The sequence below is a fragment of the Arvicola amphibius genome, chromosome X (assembly GCF_903992535.2).
Source record: "Arvicola amphibius chromosome X, mArvAmp1.2, whole genome shotgun sequence".
NCBI classification, from domain to species: Eukaryota; Metazoa; Chordata; class Mammalia; order Rodentia; family Cricetidae; genus Arvicola; species Arvicola amphibius.
The window spans coordinates 110,461,581-110,481,414 of NC_052065.1; the positions used below are offsets into that span (position 1 = coordinate 110,461,581).

At 45.1% G+C, this 19,834-nt stretch overlaps 1 protein-coding gene across 1 annotated transcript; it reads right to left on the reverse strand.

The window, feature by feature from the left end:
* Window positions 1-15,306: 15,306 nt before the first annotated feature.
* LOC119804551 (retinal homeobox protein Rx-A-like) lies at window positions 15,307-19,193 on the reverse strand. Its single transcript, XM_038315940.1, has 3 exons — window positions 18,811-19,193; window positions 16,901-16,946; window positions 15,307-15,471 (listed from the first exon to the last, which is right to left on the reverse strand). The coding sequence occupies exons 1-3, from the start codon at window positions 19,191-19,193 to the stop codon at window positions 15,307-15,309; spliced, it is 594 nt and encodes a 197-aa protein (XP_038171868.1).
* Window positions 19,194-19,834: the final 641 nt, after the last annotated feature.

Here is a 19,834-nt window from a genome sequence, read left to right on the forward strand (position 1 = left end):
TACAGACACCTATTATTTGTTGAAAACGTGTCACAAGCTACATGTCATAGGCCAAATATTATTCTAAATATTGCCTGAATATTTACGTATTTACCTTCAGTCCAACAGGAGTAAGGGACCACATGAACACAGTGATAAGAGCTGATGCAAATATTACATGTGAAATTTAACAGAAATTATTAAATATCTGAGGTAATTATTATCATCATTATTATTATTTTGGCTTTTTGAGACATGATTTCTTTGTGTAATAGTCCTAGATGTCCTGGAACTAGCTCTTTTTTTTTTTTGAGACGGTGTTTTTCCATAGCTTTGAAACCTGTCCTGGAACTAGCTCTTGTAGCCCAGGCTAGCCTAGAACTCTCAGAGATCTGCTTGCCTCAGCCACTATTGCCCGGTGATGTAATTACTTCTTAAGCAGATCCTTTTTCTTTTGGGGGATCACATCGTTTGTTTGCTTTTCAACAGTGTCATAAGCTAGAATTCTATTCAAACCCAGTCCTAAAACCTTGATGTTGTACTTGAAAAGCAATGGCTGGATAGCATCCAGTGTGCTAACCGGCACTCCTGAACCAGCAGCCAGTAAAGCTGACCATGTCCTCCCGTTAGTGCTGGGTGGCAGGTGAGGGTCACAGAAATTTTTACATGTTCATTCGAGGATCCTGGAGTCAAGTATGTGCCTTCCTCCCATGCTGCATTTCAACTTATCTTGTACTTCCACACAATCCACCCGTCATCTCCTCACTACATCCTAGAAGAAACAGGCAGCATGCAGACATGCATTAAAGCTCATTCTGGAAGCATGCCCTAGGAGCAAGATTTAACTCCATGCTTCATTTTCACACCCCTTTCAGTCTCCCTCAGGTCATGCTCGTTTGGGCCACACCCACCCTTGGGCGCTAAAACAGACAGCACCTACCTCAGCAAGTGGGCAGAAAGGCCAGTGCAGTCAGCCAGGGCAGTGAGTGGCGGTCACGGAAGTCCTCAGCTCCTTCGTGCAAGCAAGCGCCTCGACGTCCAGCGTAAGAACCCCAGAGAATTGGGGCGCATGCGCGGACCTGCGCATTGACGCATTGACGCAATGACGTCAAGTCACTCTTTGCAACCATTTTGTTTTGTCGGTAGCGGTGCCGAGATTCTAGACCTTGAGGTCAGTCATTCCCGGGATCCTAGTTTTGTTTGTAGTCCACAGTGGTAGTCATGGTCCAGAAGCTTTATTATGAGCATAAATATTATACTCTGCAAGATTGCAAGGAGGAAATAGTTAATGAGAACGGAGTTGTGCCCTCCACCTCAGCCGCGGCCATGGAGGCAGATGGTGGCCATAGTGGAGGCTTCATAGGCCGCCTAAATTTCAAAATCTATGAGAGCAGCCAGGGCCAGGATAGCGAGAGCGTCTCTGAGGAAAGTGATGCCAACGTGAGAGAAAGCAGTAGCCACCCGGATTCTTCTATGGAGCTTGACCCGGAAGAACTGAACACCTCAGTGGCTGGTGTGGCAAGGATTCCTCGGAGTCACCGGGGTTGTCAAAACCTCTTCCATTTCACACCTCGCCAGATCAAGAAAATGGAACGCGTCTTTAAAAAATCCCAGTATCCAGATTCGGCTGCCAGGTATGTGATTTGGACCAAGAGCACCCCAACCTCCCTGGCCTATGGCTCATTTTGAGGTGTCCTTTCGTTCTTCAAGGCCCTGTATTCCCTAACGCCCTCTTCAAGTCACAGTGGTCTTCTTCTTTAGTGGTGGGTACGGGAGGATGTCCCATGTGGGGGCCGAGCTCAGTACCAACATGTAGTGAGGGCGTAAAGCAAGTGTCCTTAGCCAACACCTCTCATTCCAAGTCACATTTTAATTTCTGTGAAATATAGAGACCAGAGTTTAGTGGCCCAAACAACTCACTAGCATCAAGTTCACGAGTGCTGGGCTTATACTTTGTTGGGTGACCTCCTCTCCAGTAGTCTCCTCTTCTTTTCAGGGACTGTGCACCTAGTCATCAACCCCTTTTGATTTCTCTTTCAGCTCCCCTGGTGTTGTTTTTAAATTAGCACTTTGCTCAGCATAGACTTTGACTTTTTTTTTAAATTTTGATTCTTTGTTAAAATTATGTGTCTCTATCATTTAGAAAGTTTTGCAGGAGATGAATTCATTTCAAAAGTGGTACTGCCTCTGCGAATGAAAGTTAATGCCGAGTGTGAGGGAAGATGTTGATATTTTAGAAGGCATAGAATTCATGTAGGACATTGTATTGCATGTAAAACACTGCATGATAAACATCCGTGGTTCTCTTTACACAGGGAAGAACTTGCAAGAGCTCTGAAAGTGCCTGAAGCAAAACTGAAGGTCAGTGCATCCAAACAAAGCAATTGGACAATCTATAGCCTTCTTTAGGTGTTAGCCAACCTTGTCCTAGGCACTTTTAAATGATTTGATTTTATTTCCTTTTTTTTCTCTGTTTGAATGTTGGGTTTTTTGGCACAGGGTTTCTCTGTGTAATCCTTGCTGTCCTAGAACTCAGGGTTCTTTTGTTTCCAGCCCTACCACCCAAATGCTGAGATGAGAGCACTTGACAAACTGAGCTGTCTTTTACTATATTTTAACCTTAATTGAAACATCTCTACATAAATGGGCCATCATCTCTAGGTGGACAACCTACATAGCTTATGTTGTTCATTGGGATGAAATTCTTGACCTTCAGCTGGCCTCACTTAGCCTCCTATGGAAATACTCCTTGCCCCTTTAACTCTTTAATTGTCCCCATCTTTCTATTTTGTGTCTGGAATATCAGGGTTAAAAGTGCTACACTGCATAAAGAAAAAATGATCATATCTTGGGACGATGGTAATAGATAGTGGCATCCCTTAGTGTTAATTTTTTTGGCATTCTGTGTTGTGTCTAGCCAAACACATTACCAAATAATTATATTAGGGTTGAGTGGAAGCAGGGACTGATAGGTATGGAAGAACAACACTTAAAACACAAAGGTTAATATTGTGCAGGGCAGGATTCAGGAAGTCTCACTGAAGCAGAGATAGTTTTCTTCATCCTGACGCTGGAGAACCTTGTATAACATGAAAGAATATGCTAGTCAGATTTACCACGGTGGAAGTCCCCACTGAAGTGTTTATACTGTGGGAAAAAGACAAAATCATGGCCATGTTTGCAGAGGTTGACACACAGCCGGGGCTTGCTTTTGTGAGCTGTGTAGGAAGTTCCATGTTAGGTTCCTTAAGTGAGGTCTCTCTCTTGGCTCTGGGGGTGGAAGCCAATGCTAAAACAATCTTGTCTGCCTCTGATTTTAGGTGTGGTTCGCCAACCGACGAGCCAAAGAGAGGAAGAAGGCAACACTGGTACTGGTAGAAAACACACCTACTGTTCAAGACATAATTATACTGAGGGACATAAAGGAAGATTCTTCCTAGAATGGCATCATCCTTCGTTCAGGAGCCAAATGGCTAACTGGTGACCCATGTGCCCATTGCCAAGATTAACTAAAATTGAATACTCATGTTAAGAATAAAAACATAATCTCCACATGCTTTCTGGTATTTTATAGGATATGATCTACACTTTCCAGGAAATTCCATTTAAAAAGAATGACAAAGTCTAGTTTGATGGGGTCGCATTTCTAAGTCATGAGTGTTGCTTACATAGATGAATATCCCCAATACATGCTTATTGGGAGACAGTGGGTCACATACTTCTTCTTGATTCAGGCTCACTTGATCCTCTGATCAAGAGAGTCAGAAGTAATCATGCAAACAAGAAATCTAAGGAGAAGGTGAAACAGATGATATTGATGGTGATGAATACTTTTTATTTGGGGGATAGTAACAATTCTTTTTTTCCTTTCAATGAAAATAGATTTTTAAAAATCATATATTGCTTATGGTTTCCCTTCCCCTTACTCCTCCCAGGTCCTCCCCCACTTACCCTCCCATCTGGATACATTCCCCTTTCTGCCCCTCTTTGAAAACAGCTCAGGTGGGTGGAAGCTGCCCACAGGCCGACCAAGACCAGCTGAAGACATTCATGTGCAGGAAAGGGTCACTGTGATGAGCAAATGTGTGGTGGAGAAATTGGAAGGAACGAATCAAAACGGTTCATGTTCTGTAGAAAGAGGCAGAACAGAAGGAGTGAAGGTGGTGAGGAGCAGGCTGCTGTGGGTGACCTGCTTACCACCCAGGGCTTTGGTGGTACCCAGACCTGGCCTGCCTGCTACCAAGGGTTTGTGGGTCCATGGTCCTACTGTGGGCAGGGACTGTGTTGACATGCATGTGTTGTGCCATCATCAAAGACCATAGGATGCCCTGTGTCTGAGTTGTCACCTGTTGGAAGACCATGCCACTTCAGGGGCTGTACTGATCTGAATGACCTGCACTGCCACTGGTGCCATTGTGACATCATGGAATAGGATGCTGCTGAAGGCCATGTCTGAGTCAGTGACCAGGGTCTCTGTGTTGATGTCCATGGCTCCTGCTACCACTGAAGACCATGTATATGCCTGGTATCTGGGCTACCACCTGGGGCTGTGTTGGTGTCCCTGGGTCATGTTACTGGAACCATGCTAATCTGAGTACCTGTGCTACCACCTAGGGTCTTGGTGGCATCCATGTGTGGCTGCTGCCAAGGACCATCCTGGGCCCATGTCAGAACTGCAGCCAGGGTCTGTGTTGAAGTCCATGTCCTGTGTTGCAACCTAAGGCCACATGGATGCTCAGGTCCTGGGTTGCAATCTGGGACCTTGTTGATGTGCAAGCTTCCAGAGCCATGATTATCTGAGTAACCTGTGCTGCCACCCAGGGCCTTGGTGTCATACAGGCCCAAGTAGCTGCTGAGGGACATGTGTGTGTCCGTGTCCCTATGGCAGGCAGGGTCTGAGTTGATGTCCATGGCTCCTGTTACCACCGAGGTCCATGCTGTTGTCTGGGGTCTGGTCTGCCATCTGAGGCCATGCTGGTTTCCCAGAGTAAAGCCACCTCCAGCGACTGATCTGAGTGACCTGTGCCACCACGTGGGGCTCTGGTGATGTCAAGGCCTAAGCTGCAGTCTAGGGCTATCTCTGGGTCCATGGTCCCACAGCAGCCAGGGTCTGAGTCAATGCTCATGGCATCTGTTGCCACCCAGGGTCATGCAGATTTCTAGGGTCTGGTTAGCTACCTCAAACCATGTTGGGGTCTGAGAGCCATGCTGCTACTGGGACCATACTGATCTGGATGACCTGAGCTGCCACAGGTGCCATGGTGACATCTGATCCAGAGACGATGCAGAAGGAAGGCCATGTCTGGATCTGTGGTCCTGCTGCAGCTGGGGTCTGTGTTGATGTCTGTGGTCTATGTTACCATACAAGGGCACGCATGATGAAAGCCAAGGGCCGTGCTGAGCCAGCCCTGCCTTTCACTAGCCCTGGCAAAGTTGTCCCTGAACCTTGCTAGACACTGTAGCAAGAGAGCTGACCCTGACACTCACAGGCGAGCTGGCCCCAGTGGCCCAGGCATGGAGGTCTGGTCCCTGAACTCAGGAGAGATGGCCCCGCCCCTCAACACAGGCATGCAACAGCTGACCATGATGGAATGGTTGTAGAAGAGCTGGCTCCACTGATCACCCGAGGGAGTGGCTCCAGGATCCAGGACTGACCAGGTCACCTACCACACAGGGCAAAATCGGGGCTTTGAGTTGCTCACCCTAGCATCTGCCCATCTAGGACCTGCTGGCACATGTGAAGGGACTGGTTCTGCAAGATCTCCTCAACGTGAGGCAGCTGCAGGATATTGTAGAGGAGTTTCAGTGAGGGTCCAGATACCAGAGACCTTTAACCAGACCAATGACTCATCCCAATGAACGTTTTCAGGTGGGTCTGATTGGACAAAAAGATTTACTCCATGTTATACTGCAGCTCCCAAGGCTACTAAAATAATTGGAGTGGCAGGAAAGACAGAGGAGTGAAGTGGGTTTTTTTTTGTTTTTTCTTTGTTTGGTTGTTGGTTGGTTTGGTACTTTTTTAAATTTTCTTTTCTGGTAGGACAACACACAGTAGGATATAGAGAGACTGGGAAATGAACAGAATTGGTATGCATCTTGTGAAATTCCCAAAGAATCAATACAGTATTGCATATATTATATATTATATGTATAATGTATACAAACATACAGGCTTCTAAGGAGTAATAATAAAAGAAAATATAATGAGAAAAATAGAAGCTAACATGATAATATTGAACAAAATGTTGTGGGTGTGGGATCATTCAGAGATTCACCGTGACCATTAATAAATTTTAATAAGAAGAGGCTTTATCAAATAAATACTAGTGCTTTATGTTCATGACCCCAGGACTACAGCTGAGAGCACTCCCTAGATGTAGTCCCTGGACAGAGTATCCAAGGCTTATAGAGTCAAACCACAAGATTACAATGTATTCTACTGCACATAGGCAGGGTCTTATTGTAACATATATGTCTTGCAGTTGCAGAATCTTAGAGAGTTAAATTAAGCCAATAGCTCAGTTTCTTGACTGTTCTGTTTTGCCTTCCTTCCCCTGTCATAAAATCAGGTGGATCACCTAACAACTGATGGAGAGGAATGTTAGTTTTTAAATCATGCTTAGGTCAAGAGCCATAAGCCAACCCCAGAGCCAACTCATTAGTAAGGTAGAGCAGCATAAAATAATATTCCAGTATTATTAATATCTTAACAATATTCAGATCACTGTAAAATGGAATCCAGTAACCAGGCAGGGACCTGGTTATCAAATACCAAAGCAGGCAGGGCAGGCAAGTAGGGCAGCATCAGCTGTGGTAGTAACCTTAGTGATAGTCCTCCCTTGCTGGATCTGCCCTTCATCTCCCCCATCACCAGGTAGGCCCTGGGTTCCCCCAAAGCGCCTCACTTCTGCAGGCACCTAGTAGTCATTTACAACTGCTGTGGACCAGTGATTTCCTATTTTGATTTCCCTACATGCAGACATCCAATTTGACCAACACCATTAGTTGAAGAGGCTATCTTTTATCCAGACTGTATTTCTGGCCTCTTTATCAAAAGTAATAGGGACAACCTTCAAAAAAGCATGCCTGTGCTTTAAGGTGGAAACAGCAGATAACAGCTGTCAGTAAGTCGTGGTCTGTCATCAATCAGGACCTGGATCTCTTCTCAGGAGGACATAATCCTACTAGGTGTGCATGATGACCCTGGGGACGAATATTTGAAGAGAATAATTTGAAGAGATCTGCTGGAGCGTTTAAAGGTGTCAGATCTGCAGATCCCAAAGCTGCAGGATCTCCACAACACAGGACAATGACAGGATATTCAAAAGGAGTCCCAGGGAGGTCCCATCATCTATGGTAGAGCACAAACCAGAGGCCTCAAACCAGACAAATGACTTATTGCAATGAACACGCGCAAGTCAAGATGTGTGGACTAAAGGGTATACTGTGTGACTCACTGTCACACTTCAGCTTCCATGAGGAGATTAGTAGTCAGGGAGGTTGCAAGGGCAGAGGGCTGAGACAAAGGGAAAGGAAGATTTAATGGTATTGGGATGCATGATGTGAAATCCGCAAAGAATCAATTAAAAAGTTTTTTAAAAATGTAATCTCAATAATATTTTCACTGTGCAAGTCTCTCTAATTTGTCCAAATGGTCTCCTGTGTCTGTTTAAAGTATTCGAAGTGTGACCCGAAAGAGATTTTAAAGGTGACAACATACATGAAACCCTCTAAGCCCAGGGCTTCCTTTTATTCCAGCGAAGGCATGGTTGTCTTTGGGCATTAGGTAGAACCACACCTGTTCTATCAAAGAGGTTTATCGTTTACGCTTTCCTGCGTGTTTAGAGTGGATTTTCACTTGGCCAGGAGAGGGGTGGGGCAGTTCATGTGCTGCATGAACCTTATAAATTCGTTTTCACTTTAATCAATTGTAATGTTTTTCTTTATCTCTTACAATATCTGTGACTTCCATACTTCCCTGATACTAGGACATCTTTTGTTCCACTTCAGGGACTAAATACAAAGGACATTTTATCTTCATTATATTTACAATATATTTCTCCTTTGACATCTGAGTCCCCTCTCCTTTTGGCAGACCATTGTTCTGTCCTGTTTACTCAAATCTATTGGCCAAGTCTCTCCATGATTAGACATAGCTCACTGCCTGGCAGTGGTAGAAAGCTCGGGTCCCTCTAGCGTGTTTTCTCTGCACATGTTCTGAACATGGATATAGCATTCCATTTTTCCAAATCCTCAATTCCCAGGGAATTGTGTCTTCACCTTTTTCTTTCCCAGGCTTTGGAGTCTGTTTGCTATTTTCCCTATCTACTGAATTCCTGGTCTATCTCCTGCAGGTATGGGCAACATGCATCTGTAAAACTTTTCACAAGACTCCTGCTCTGGAGAAGGTAACACCAGCCTGGAGGGAAAGAAACAAAGCTCAGCCCTTGAGCAGATCTCCAAGAAACCATCAAAAGTCAAAATGAAGGATCTTTGATTTAGAAAATAAGGCTTCTACTAGAGAAGGCAAACTTTATTTATTTCTCTGTTGGTGAGGATCTAGTCAGCTCCATTGAGATGTCACTGGAAAATATGCCTGAGCCACCCTGAAAGAGGTTATTGAATTCCTTAGCCTACCAGTGGTCTTTTAGCCCAACTATGAAGGAGGCAGACCAGTCTGTGTTGCAGTTGTGAACAAGAGTCAGATTTACAGGACTCTTCGTGTAATGCTGCTTCTGTTGTTGATTGCATCTCATCAAACCACTTAAAATCAGGTCTGTCAGTCCATGATACAATCTGATCATAAATGAAAAAATTCCTGAGAGAGAAAATGAGGTCAGTGAGAAAACAGGGGAAAAATGACCTTCAAAATAGTGTAAAATAATCATCATGCTCCCTCTTCTGGATGGGATGACTTTGTAACAAACACTACCTCAAAGGAGATTGATGCACTCCTACAGGGGATGCAGATTTAATAGGTGTTCCATTGTGCATCTGCATGGTAATGCTGTCTCTGTATCACCTGGTGAGTTTGGAGATAAATTGGACTTTTATCCAGACCAGTTGGATTGCATAGATAAATGGGACACTGGGAGGAATTTGCATTTCTTGTACCGTTTATATGCCACAACACAGGTGACTGTAATCCCAACACCCCCTGTCATCAAGACAGCTGGAAAATACATGACTTTCCCTGATTAGGGAAACCTATTAGTTTCATTCTTATGATTCTCTGTGTGGAATAAAATGCTGCTATCACTCTATCACTATGCTATTTATATGCTCCCCACTCGCTTGTGTCTCTAAAGCATGATAGGAAATGTAATGAAATCATATGATGGCAAAAACATAGAGCCAGTTCATGTTAGCTTCTTGGGGCATAAAAATCACCAGTATGGCTGTAGTTAAGGAAGATAATGTGTGCCAGGCAGTGGTGACACACTCCTTTAATCCTAGCACTTGGGAGGCAGAGCTAAAAGAATCTCTGTGAATTTGAGGCCAGCCTTGTCTACAGAGAGAGTTCAAAGACAGAGATACACAGAGCAACCCTGTATCGAAAAAGCAAAGATAGATAGATAGATAGATAGATAGATAGATAGATAGATAGATAGATAATATAAAAGGAAGAAAATGTGTTCTATGAAACTATTTCTCCATACCTTGGTTCTCTATTGCCTGTGCAACAGGACAATAGGAATTTGCAAGTTTACTGTTGATTTTGGCACCAACAGTACAAGATATTTGGTCTGTCAGAGGCCATTGCTCAGGGGAAGAAAATTTAGCATGTAGCAATGGATTAGCAAATGCATACCTCTTCACTCAGATGATGGTCAGCTTTCATTATGTGGCATGGATTATAAAATGATGTGGTGGTCTGAATGAGACACCCCCACAGTCTCAGGCTTGATGGGGAACCCTTTTAGCCAGCCATCTTTAAGAGCTGGATCATGGTTAAAGCATAGCAAATCTTAGAGCTATCAACAAGTTTATTCAACCTATGGGCCCCCTCCAATCTGGAATTCCTCTGCCTTCTCTGTTCCCAAAAGAATGGCCTCAGATAGTTATTGATTTAAAGGATTGTTTCTTCACTATACCTTTACAAGAATAGGATAGAGAAAAATTAGCCTTCACAGTGCCTAATTATAATAATTCTCAGCCAATTAGGAAAAATAACTATCCAATAAAGATCATCATGAAAAAATATGGTTTATGATATCAGGTAATGATCAGCTAATGGATACACATACATTAACTGTTAACTCTACACAGGCTCTTCAACTGATGGAGCTACTTGGGGAGGCTTAGTAAGGGGTGGCCATGTTAAAGGAAATATGTCACTGTGGACATATTTCCCAATGTATGCTCTCTGTTGCTTCCTTATGGATCAAGAATCCTCAGCGTCCTGCCCCTGCTGCAATGCCTCTTGCCGTGAAGGACACTTAACCCTCTCAAACCATAAGCTCAAATGAACTCTTTCTTGTATAAGTAGACTTGGTCATGGTATTTTGTCACAGCATAAAAACAATGTAACTGACACATTTACCTTTAATGCCCTTGTTTAAATGACCTGACTAGCTGAGAACACAATGCTCAACAAAGTTGTTCTTCATATATGCAGGAGAGATAAGGACTTACACAAAACAAACAAAACCAGAGGGAACTCATCACACAAGGTCTGTCCAGTCTGTCTGACAACCACAGCTAAAGGAGTTCTGCTGCCTATTTTCATGTCAACAGAAGCTAAAGTCACCTTGGCAGAGGGAGCCATAATTGAGAAAATGCCCCCTTAAGACTGGCTTTATAGGTAAGCGTGGAGCATTTTCTTAAGTAGTGATTGACATGAAAGTGCCCGGGTCACTGTGAGTGGTGCCACCCCTGAGCAGGTGGGACTGGGGTGTAGAAAAAGCAAGTTTTGCAAGCCATGGGGAGGAAGCTACTAAGTGGTGAGTGCAGAAGGAAACGGGAAAGTAGGGAAGCAGAGTGATGGAGTCATGAAAGATCAGAAGCAACTTCAGCAGCAGAGAGGACAGAGATGCAGAAAACTGAGCCGAGGCCCAGGAGTGTGCGAAGAGGACAGCCACAGCTCCTTTCGGCTTATGTGGGCAGAAATCAACCGTGCACCTCCAGTGCCATGTGCTCAGACACCAGTATGGTGAGCAAGTACAGGGTGGGGAAATGGGTGAGAGCAAGGCAGAATGGTTCACGGACTAGGAAGAGGCGGATCTGAAGAGTCAAGGGCAATGAGGAACAGGCTGACCTGAATGGCCCCCTTGCCTCCTGGGTCCAAGGTGATGGATGTCTGGGCTTGGGCTGTTGCCAGGGACAATATCTAAAAAGCTGTGGGGGACTGTGTTGATGTCTGTGGCTCCTCTTGCCACCAAGGGCCATGCAGAGGCTATAGTCTGGGCCAACACCTGAGGTCATGTTTGTATTTGAGGGTCACGGTGCAGCCTGGGCCAAATAAAGCCTGGTGACCTGTGTTGTCACCCTGGGTCCCGGTGTTGTCTGGACTGAACTGGGCCAAGGGTTATGTCTGGGTCCGTGACCCTACTGCAGTCACGGTCATGTATCCATGACTCTTGTTACCATGGAAGACTGAGCGGATGCCTGGGATCTTACCCAGGACTTCCGAGTGCCAGCCTCGGTGTCCCCTTCAAAGCTGAGAAGAAGACTTACAGCAAGCGTGGGACTTAGATCTGAGGGTGAAAGGAAGTCTCCACTACGTACTTTTCTGATCAGTTTCTTTATTCTTCTCAGGCTGTTCTCCTATTCTGTAAAGTTTCCAGTTTATATGCACACAGAAAACAGAGGCTTGGACGTCTCTTTATCTTTGAAGGTCCCTAATGTGATCTGTATGAAAGACTCCTTTCCTGACTGCATGTCCTGTCAAGTGGAAGATAGCTGCAGGGAGGTAGCTTCTAGTGGATCTCAGGAAACTAAGCAGAGATTAGACTGTGGGAACCAAGGTTATTGACTGTGTGCCTAAATTTCCCACTGGAGTTCCCACAGAGTGGGGGAGGAATGGCCCAATCTACCAGTACATGGGAAAGAATCGTGCCCAATAATCCATACTCTGCTGAATCTTGCACCAAAGGAGAGTGCTTATGGCTTCACAAGAGATCTACTGTAAGAATCAGCTGATATACAAAAGGCCCAGGGCCTTGTGAACTGGTTTATCTCCATCAGAACGCATTCATTCTGGTGGGTCAGCCTTCTGCTCTATCAGCTGAAATCTCACTGTATGGTTCCTAGGGGCCACAGCAGGATCTGGGCTGCCACCTGGGGCCATGTTGTTGTTCGGGGGGTGGGGGTGTCACACTGCCACTGGGCCATGCTGATCTGGGTAGCCTGTAATGTCATCTAAGGCCACAATGACATCTAGTCCCAGGCTTCTTCCAAGGACCATAGCTGGGTCAATGGTTCTACCGTGACCTGAGTCTGTGTTGCTGTCTGTGGTCTATATTGCTGCCAAAGGCCACACTGCTGCCCAAGATCTGGGAGGCCACTTGTGGCCATGTGGTGTCCAAGGGTTGTGCCACTGCCTGGCCCATACAGACCTGAGTGATATGCATTGTCACCAGGGGCCATGGGGTCTTACTGGCCTTGGTTATTGCCAAGGATTATATGTGGGTCTATGTTCAACCTCAGTTAGAGTCTGTGTTGATATTCTTGGCCCCTGTTACCACCAAGTACCATGCAGACATCAGGTCGGCTACTACCTAGGGCCATGTTTGTGTCTGAGAGCAGACCCTCTGTTGGGGCCATAGAGATCCAAGTGGCCTGCACTGTTCCCAGGGGCCATGGTGTCATCCACTGCCATGTCTGAGTTGCTGGCTCTGCTGGAGTCATGGTCTGTGTTAATGTCCATAGCTACTTTTACCATCAAAGGTAGTGAGGATAGGGTTGCTCAGAGTTGTCCCACCCCTTGCTGGCTACAACACTAGGGAGAACTGGTCCTGTACTTTGCCTTTGCAGAACAGTATGGCTGAGCCTATTGATGGGGGTACAAGTGATCTGGCCCCACGAACTTGCATGGGAAATCTGGTCCCACCCCTCATCTGCCATATGGTAGAGTGGGTAAAGGGGAGAAGACCTCTCTGCTTCCTTGACCCTCACTACCTATGGCAGCTGGGAGAGCTGGCCCTGACACATTCTTGAGAATGAGAGAGCCAGTACTGCCCCTCACCAGCTACAGCACTGGGTAGAGGAGGCCCTGCCCTCACCTGGGCTACACACTACAGCTAACCCTGATGGCAAGGGCACAAGAGAACTGTCTGAGGGCATGGCAGGAGATATGACCCCACCCACTGCTTTAGCATGCCCCCTACCCAGCAATCTGGAGAGTGGGCCCTGCTCCTCTAGTGGGCAAAACTGAGAACCCACCCTGGTGGTGTGAGTGTGGGTAAGCAGTGTCTGGGAGCAGGAGAACGAGCCCCGTCCCTGGCTGCAGGCTGCACTGCGTGAGCTAGCCTGAGAAATGATGGCGAACTCACCTGGTAGTGACAGCGAGGGAAAGCTGGCAGGCCGACCAACCAGCTCCACCCAGGCCCAGAACTAGGCCGATGAGTTGGGCCATGCCAGCATCCATCCCATCTGTGATCTGTTGGAGCATGTGAAGGGGCTGAACCTGCAGAACCAAAGTTGCAGGATCTCCACAACACAGGAGGATATCCTAAAGGAGTCCCCGTGAGGGTCCATTATCTACAGTGTAGCAGAAGCCAGAGGCCAGACCAATGGCTCATAGCAGTGAACACTTGCAATAAAGCTGTATGGTCTAAGGGAAAATTGTGTTATTCGCTGGACCACACCACAGCTTCCACAATGAGATGGTGATTATTCTTTTCTTTCTCCTTCTTTTTCCTTTTTGCTACTTATTTGGTTTAGCTTTTCTTTTAAATTTGGTTTTGTTTTGTGAGAGAGGTTGCAAGGGCAAAGGGCAGACACAAAGGGGCAGGGAGATAAGTGAGATCCAGATGCATGATGTGAAATCCACAAAGAATGAATAAAAATGTTTTACTTCTTAAGATGAACCATGGGAATACTCAGGTGAGAGGACTCAGGGGAAAGGGAACAAGTTCAAAGACCCCGAGGTCAGGATAGGAACATATCTCCGGTTGAGAAACAAGCAGCGTGGCTGAAGTAAGGAAGGTGAACGAAAAGGAAGTGAGTAGTAGATAGCAGCTTCAAAACTAGAATTGGTTGGTTAAAGGGGGCTCAGATTTACTTGGGTTTTGCAGCCCATTGTCAAGACTTTTTGTTTCCTTTCAGTTTACTACCTGACCACTGAGTGCTCCAGGTGCAAAATTTCCCTATCTTTGTGCCTCATTCTAGTGTTAGTCAGGAGCCCAGACTATAGCCCAGACATAACGGGAGACACACTCCAAAGCCAAAGGCCCAGGAGCCACTTGTACCATTCATTCCCAGAATGCTCTAGACACCCCTCTTACTGGATATCCCTAATGGTGCTTACTGTTCCACAGAGTAAGGATAAGAAGTCATCAGGCTTCCCTACTTCCTCCAGGAAGAACACCTGGACAGAATGGCCAGGGTCTAAGAAACTGCCCTGGGGCGGGGTGGGAGGACTATAGGATTGGATGTGCTGGCCAGAGCAACACAAACAGCTGGAAACATCCAGGGGCTAGGTGATCTGCCAAATTTAGATCGCCTCTGTTCAGAGAAAATACAGTGGAAAGGGTTTCAAGCTGTTCTTTATCCACAGCACCCTTTTATGATTATGCAAATATGATTATGCAAATCAGCCCTGAGTCTTCTCCCCAAAACTATAGAAACCACTCACAGGAAATAGAGCCAGACACATGGGAAAGAGTATGGAATTTGCAAGCATGAATTTCTGACTGTGTGGTCAACATGTTACAAAACAAAATCAAAATGTCTTTTGGCCCATTCACTTTGATATGAGCATATTAAAGTTGGTGACAGACAATTCTTTTTGTAGATGTGCCCTCCTTAGAACACAGATTGTAGTTTAACACCTCGATCTGGCCAAAATGTTTAGTCGGGAATTTAACGGGGAAAATGTAGAGTTAAAATCTAAACACTGGAAACTCCGGCTGGTTTTCACCCCCACAGACTACTGTCCCTTGGATTTTAGAAGGTAGATAGGGACAATGCTTACTTGTTCAAGTTACTTTGAATGTGATTCTCCAAACTTTGGACTTCTCTTCTGGCTTCCATTAGCAGAACAAAATGTCTCATTCTATGCGAATGGAATGACAAATACAACTAGTGCTTTGGTAAATCTTAGTATTTATTGCTATTGTATGTGACAAGACAGTGTTTTCATGGCCAACAGGATTGCCCAAGATATTACTGGCACAAGAGGAACTGTTGTGATTCCTTTGCAACAGAGGCACTCTCGGGATCTTCATCCTTCTTGGGTGGAAAGTTGTTCATAGGATCAGATGTTTCACTGCCGAGTAGGAATTCCATCTGCTTGTTCCTGTATTTAGACCTCCTATTCTTAAACCAAGCCTGAAATAAGACCAAGATGGAGGCTGGGTTATCATGCTGAGTAACTAATGTTATGGTGGTAAAATACATACAACTTCATAGGGGACTGGCATTTTCCCCTTCACAGAAGAATGGAGTTTCCCATTCCTTACAAACTTCAAGACTGCAAGTATTACCCAGGGTGGAGGATTTGGTCATACCCCATGAAATCTTGCTTTCCACCACTACAGACTGTCAACACACTGACTCAGCACACACAGCAACAGGCCCACTCTTCTGCAGAAGCCTCTGGAAAAACAAGCTATCCACCAACGCCTGAACTCTATCAGGCTCATTCTTAAGACCGACTTTCAAATCTGTCAGTCATCACCTTCTTCATAATTAAAGATTTGGAGCACTATCTCAGAGTTGAAAGAAGATACCAAGCTGGGGAGATTAAATTCAGAGCTGCATTTGTCTGGGCTGTATCACTAAAACCTTTCAAAAGGAAATCAGAAGAACAAGCCACAAGGGCTTTTCAGCTCTTGTTCCACATCCTTTTCACCTTGCTTAAACAATTTTCCTCATATAAAGGCAAGCCATCCCTGCTCCATATTTACTCACTCATTCTTTGAGCATTTAGTAACAACTAACTCTTATTCCTACCATCACGTAAGTATTTCCATGGCAATCCTGAGTTCCAACATGACTCCAGACAGAAATACTATGCAGAAGATCTTTTTGTCACACATAGTTCATCATTAATGAAGGGACATGCAGGTGTGTATGACATGCATACATCATAATTATACCTCAATTTGCTATATTTAGACAGACATAAACATAATTCCTCTCACACAGAAAATGGGAGACACGGTTTCTTGGTTTTGCTTTCCTTTACTTCCAGAAACGGGGAAGAAGCACTAGCTGGAGTTTACTTTTGCAAACACATTCTACTTCCAAAGAGCACATTAGTCCAACTATTGTTTGCCTCCACAAAGCAGGCAAAAAAGACCCAGGAGCTCCAGATGTAGAAGACAAGGCCATGACTGTCCTGAAGCAGATCTGAGATGTGTAGGAAGACCTTCTTTCTATGTGTTGCTCGTATTGGTTAATCAATAAAGAAACTGCTTGACCTGATAGGGCAGAACATAGGTAGGTAAAGAAGACAGAACTGAATGCTGGGAGGAAGAAAGCAGAGTCAGAGAGACACTATGGATCCTCTGCCTGAGTCGGACGCTGGTTAGAATCTTTCCCGGTAAGCCACTGCCACGTGGCGATATATAGATTAATAGAAATGGGTTAAACTAATATGCGAGAGTTAGCCAATACAAGACATGGGATAGTGGGCCAAGCAGTGATTTCATTAATACAGTTTCTATGTGGTTATTTCTGGGCTAAGCAAACCAGGCAGCCTGGATGATCAAGCGGGTCCCCGTCTCCTCTACAACAGAGGTGAGCCTCTACTGACCTTCACCTTGCATTCGTCCACATGAATGAGCTCTGCAAGTGCTTTTCTGTGGAGAGAAAGGGACAGAGGTTAGCCACTGCCACTTGGGGAGAGGAAAGGAAAGTGCACATATATGGCCTCTCCACATTTTTATCTTGTTATCCCTGCCCCCAATTCATTAAATTCTCATTTAATCACTTTTTCTTGCAGATAGGACTCTTTTAGAAGTGACTTCATCTTGTCAAAACACTAAATCTTGCTTTAAGAACTCTATAGCATAGCCAGGGGAGATCACTTGGTGGGTAAAGGGACCAGATGGCACTCCTGAAGATGAGATTCCAACCCCTGGTCCTCACATGAGGGAAGGAGAGAACAGACTCTCAGATTTCCCTCTTCATCCACATGTTCACGTGTGTCATGCTCACACATAGTTAAAGTGAGCAGGGTTCTAATAAGGAACTGGAGCTGAGAAAAGCCTGGGAATTGACTATATTGTATGTATTTGATTAGAGCAATGTCCAATTTTTTTCTGTGCAGCTGTGCTTGTTTTGTGTGGATATTGGGTATGGGTATAAATTCAGGAAGACATGCTTGAATGGCAATCATTTTGCTATAAAAATTATTTCAGTCATTATATATAATATTCTATAATATTATATGTGTATAATATTCATTATACACATGCACGCACGCACACACACACACACACACACACACACACACACGAGGGGGACACACAAGTGCTCCAAAGGCCAAACCTATTAGAGCTTGGGTGACAAATTTTGGAGTCTCTTCTTCCCTTTGACCTTGTTGAGGTTGGGTTTTTCTTGTTGTTCTGAGGCTATGCTGCCTACTAGGTCTACCTGGCTCAACATGTTGTGGTGGTTTTCTTGTGCCTGTCTCCCATCTGCCTGTAGGACTGATGGGATTTAGGTGCCCATCAGTAGTACCTCTGGGGCTTTCTAATTGGGTTGCAAGTACAAACCAATCTTCAGGCTTGTTTTAAGCACTTTTACCCCATGAGCCATCTCTTCAGCTCCAACTTTATTTTTTGATACACTATCTGTCACTGGTCCCATATTCACTGTGGCCCCCAGAACCAGGCATTTCCTCACCTCCCCGGAACTAGGATTTCTTGTGGATGGTATTTTGCTTTTGTTTAACCACACAAGAACAGAGTCACTAGCTGTTCAAAGCGGTAAACATAGAATTAATATAGCCAGCATTTCAGTTTCTTGGTATATATCACCAAAGACTTAAAACTCTGAGGTAAAGAGGTATTTGTCCATAGATGCAAAGCACAATCCATGATTTCCTTTGTGTGTGCCAGCCAAAGCTGTCAGACTCTGAATGAAAAGACAAAATGGTGCAGTAGGCTAGAGAGGGGGTCAGGGACTATCACAAAGTGCAAGGGTCTTGTTTCCCAAGACAGTTTTGAAAACACTGCAAGCTCTGCACCTTCGTCTTGGTTTGGACAGTTTCTTTTAACAAACAACTGTAAAATGAAAGAAACCCCCACCAGGAGCATTATGCTTCTTTTTCTTTTTCCAAAGTGCATGGGAGAGTTTGACCTTTAACCTCAGAGGCCACCTTCCTCACCCCCACCATAAATTCAGCTGAAGATTTTGCAGTTTCAGGGCCAAGAGGGGAAGGAGGCCCAAACCAGGGACCAAACTAATCTCAGCTACTGAGGAGGTTGAGCCAGTGTTTCTCTGTGTTCTGGTTGTCCTGGAACTAGCTCTTGTAGACCAGGCTGACCTTGAACTCACAGAGATCCTCCTGCCTCTGCCTCTTGAGTACTGGATTTAAAGGCGTGCACCACCTCTGTCTGGCCAGTACTTTTATTTTTAATGAAGAAAGAGGTCAGGAGAAGGTAAAGGAGCTCAAAGTACTGGAAAACAGAGTGGATTCTTTAAAAATCATGTACATACCTTTGGAGTGCATTAGGATACTGGGTTTCTTGGAAAAGCCTGTCCAGTTCACAAAGTTGCACGTAGGTGAACTTGTGTTTTACACGTCTCTTGTTGGAGGGTTGAGAAACTGCTCCAGCGGCTTTCCCAGGCCCACGGGGCTTTCCCCGTCCAGGCTCACTGGGGATGGCCCGTGTTTCGTTTCTTTCACGGTAATAGAGATGTTCATATTCACGGTTCACGTAGTCTGTATCACCTAGCTCATGCAAAACTCGAACACCTCTTCCGTAGCATCTACGGGCTGCTGCTGCGGCTAACCTCTGCTGAGATTCGGTCATTATTTCTTCCTCATAGAAGCCCACCCCATAATAGTCGAGATCGAAGTAGACGTACTTGCTCTCCATCACTAGAGCATTGCAGAGACCACTGTGAAGCACCTCCCTATTCCCGGGGCGAAAATTGTTACATCAGGCTGCGCATGTTCCACAGTACTCCTGGGTGTGGCTAGTATGGGCCCGGAAGTGGGGGGGGGTATGTGTGGGCGTAAAGAGCTGGGTCCACCCCACAGGAGAAGACAGTTCGAAGTAGGAGACATGGCGAAAGGGCTACTTGAAATAAAATACTGCCTTTAAGATTTCTTCAAGAACTAGGACCCGACTTGGGCCTGGGTTTCAGAGAGGCCCCTGACAGGGATTAACAAAGGATTTTAAAGTTATTTGGCGGAATAGGATAGGTACAGATTTTCAGAAGAACTCTGTGTCAAACTTGGACAGTATCTCATGACCCAACTTTACAATGTCACAGGTCAGTGTTTTCCCTGCTGGGAAAGAAGTTGGCAGTGAAAATTAGGGGCCTCTTCTCCGTAATCCTTTGAAGACACTGAATGCAGAGTTGGCTTGGTTCATTTAGGCACAGGAGTAGAAACTAAAGCATTTTCCTTGGTAAGATCCAGTACCAAAGAAACACACACACACACACACACATACACACACACACACACACACACACTCAATGATAACTGTGAGAAAATCGATGTTAGATTTTT